Below are 2,589 nucleotides of genomic sequence, written 5' to 3' on the forward strand. Positions count from 1 at the left end.
TCTGCATCCCTGCCACGCAGGCAGCGGTGGAAAACAAACCAACCCCACCTTGCTAAGGAGGGCATGCCTGGTCCTCTCTGCCTCCTTTGTCCTGGTCCCACAGCCATGTAACGGCAGTAAATGCCTGCAGGTGACTTTATCCGGAGCATCATCCCTTGCACCGCGTCAGAGGAGGGGTACTGAAAGGTGCCGCTTTGGGGGTGTCCCTCCGCAGAGCGAGGTCCCCTCCCTGCTGTCTCTGGTAGGGAGAGGTGCTGCTGCTGCTGCTCCAGGTTCGCACTAGAGCTGTGTAACGCTCCTGATGGGCACCTCTTGCCTGAAAATGGGAACAGCTTGCGTGGGGATAATTGCACAGCCAGGGATTTCTCTGTCGTTTGTCAGCCTGCTCTTGCCTGCCGCACGAGCTGGCGGTGCTGACGGAGGGCGCGCACGCGTGTGTGTGTTACAGGAGGCACAGCTATTTACCGACCTGCTGGGGGACCACGGGAAGCCGGTGTGGCCGCTGTGGGAGCTGATGAAGTGGCTCGTGGGGATGTCTTCCCACACTCTCCCAGCTATCGGTAAGGCCGGGAGGAGCCCCGGCGTGTGCGGAGGTGGTGGTGGGGCGGGCGAGTTATTGAAAGAAAACAGTGCCCTTCCAGCGCCCCGCAAAGGGACACCGGGGTTTGCACTTGAGCAGTTTCAGACTGGGGTTTTGTAATGACGCTCAGTGTCTTCAAGTCAAACGCACGCTCGAGGCGGGAGTTGTCTGGGTCTTTGTTAACTGGGATGGGGTATCGTGGGAGAAAAAGCAAGGACAATGGAGCTGCAGGCAGGGACTGCTCCTGCTGTGAGCCCTGCCGGAGCTGCTGGGGCTTAGAGGGAGCCAGTCAGGGGTCTGCACCGACCTCGTGTCTTAGCAGCAGATACCAGAGAACCCTAATTAATGCTGTTGTGCTGCTGTCTAATGAGTGCTGAGGTCTCTCCACCAGCTCTGCTCAATCCCAGTGGCTGGAAAGACTCCGTGAAGCGGCAGGCAGGCTGAAAGCCTTTCCCTCGGCAAAGCTGGGGAGATGCTGCCGCTTCCAGGGGACAAATCTGCTCTGGGAGCCAGCGTGCCAGCCGGGAGGGTGACTTGGGGGGCCCGCTGGTTGCTGGGGGTTGCTGTGTGTGGCCAGGCAATGCGCTTTGTAGCCTGCTTAACCCACGGTCCTCTCGCTTACTCTCTGTTCCCGTTGGTGCCCTCACCCTGCAGCCCTGGGGCTGACAGAGAAGCTGATGAAACTCAACCCTGGTGGGAACGCCAAGCTGGTGAGCATGGGGAAGAGCCTGCGGGAGGAGATGGAGGCCCTGCTGGGGCCAGACGGGGTGCTCCTCTACCCCTCCCACCCCACCATCGCTCCCAGGCACCACTCCCCCATATGCATGCCCTTCAACTTCGCCTACACAGGTGAGTGGCTCCGACACCTCTGCTGGGGCGCAGGCAGAGCGCGCAGGCACGTCCTCGCCCGCTGCAGCAGTGCGGGGTGGCAGACAGGGGACTTCACCCACAGCATTTCCATCGCTGACATTGGGCAAGGGGCATCTCGCTGCTCCAGAACATGGGGCAAGGATTATGATCATGCTTTAAAATTATGTGGCATTTGTAGCCGCTGTCCATAGCAGGGCAGGTTTGATTTTGGGGTGCCACCCTGCCCCGGAGGGATGCGCTCATGCTGTTGCAGCTGGCGCTGTGGATAGCCAACACCTGAGAGCTGCTGCATCTTGGGGGTACAGTTTGGGGCTCTCTATGTGGCTTTCCTGCAGCTTGAGCTCCTCAATGCCAGCACTGTGTTGCAATGCTGTCCAGCTTTGGAGTAATGGAGGGATGGTGCCTGGGGCAGGAAAGTCCCACAGCAGATCTTGGCGTGCCACAGAAAGTGCCGCACGAGCGTGTCATCACTCGTGGGTGCAACTTGCATATGTGACGTGGGCGCTGGGAACCTCAGCCCAGCAGTGTCACCGTGTCTGTGCCTTGACTGCACCACTGCGGCAGGGACCAGCTGCAGGAGCTCAGCGCCGTCCGTGGCAGCAGCAGCCCGGGGTGGGAGAGCCAGGCAGTGATTTATCCCCACCGCTGTGCTTGCTCTGATGTCAGCCTTCTCTCTTCCAGCGATCTTCAACGTCCTGGGCTTGCCGGTGACACAGTGCCCGCTGGGCCTGAGCAGCGAGGGCTTGCCGCTGGGCATCCAGCTGGTGGCCGCCTCCTACAACGACCACCTGACGCTGGCCGTAGCCCGGTACCTGGAGAAGGCCTTTGGAGGATGGGTCTTACCTGGGAAGGTGTAACCTGCACTCCTGGTGCTGCGGGGAGGACAGGTCGGAGATGGTGGTGCCCAGCGAGGCGATGGCAGGTGCTGATGGCTGATCACGTCGTGGCACTACTGGCTCCGTCCGCACCCCTCCTTGCACTCTCCTGGGAGCAGCTGGCGGTGCCTCCATCCCCATCCTGGGGATGCCGGGATGCTGCTGCCGGAGTCAAGTCCATCCTGCAGCACCCTCTGCCAGGGGAGAGACCTGCCCTCCCTCCCCGTGGCCCCTCGGGAGCCCCAGTGCCTCCTGCCTGCGGCG

The 2,589-nt window shown here is 61.5% G+C and overlaps 1 protein-coding gene across 1 annotated transcript in view; it reads left to right on the forward strand.

Annotated features, from left to right (window-relative positions):
* FAAH2 (fatty acid amide hydrolase 2) overlaps positions 1 to 2,307 on the forward strand; it is a gene marked incomplete at its 5' end in the record, with an annotated part of 6,883 nt that extends 4,576 nt beyond the window's left edge. Inside the window, 3 exons of the mRNA XM_009883439.1 lie at positions 449 to 560; positions 1,235 to 1,429; positions 2,132 to 2,307. Coding sequence (XP_009881741.1) covers positions 449 to 560; positions 1,235 to 1,429; positions 2,132 to 2,307 — 483 coding nt within the window. The remainder of the gene's footprint in view (positions 1 to 448; positions 561 to 1,234; positions 1,430 to 2,131) is intronic.
* Positions 2,308 to 2,589: the final 282 nt, after the last annotated feature.

This window comes from Charadrius vociferus, unplaced genomic scaffold, assembly GCF_000708025.1.
Source record: "Charadrius vociferus isolate BGI_N301 unplaced genomic scaffold, ASM70802v2 scaffold824, whole genome shotgun sequence".
Classification (NCBI taxonomy): Eukaryota; Metazoa; Chordata; class Aves; order Charadriiformes; family Charadriidae; genus Charadrius; species Charadrius vociferus.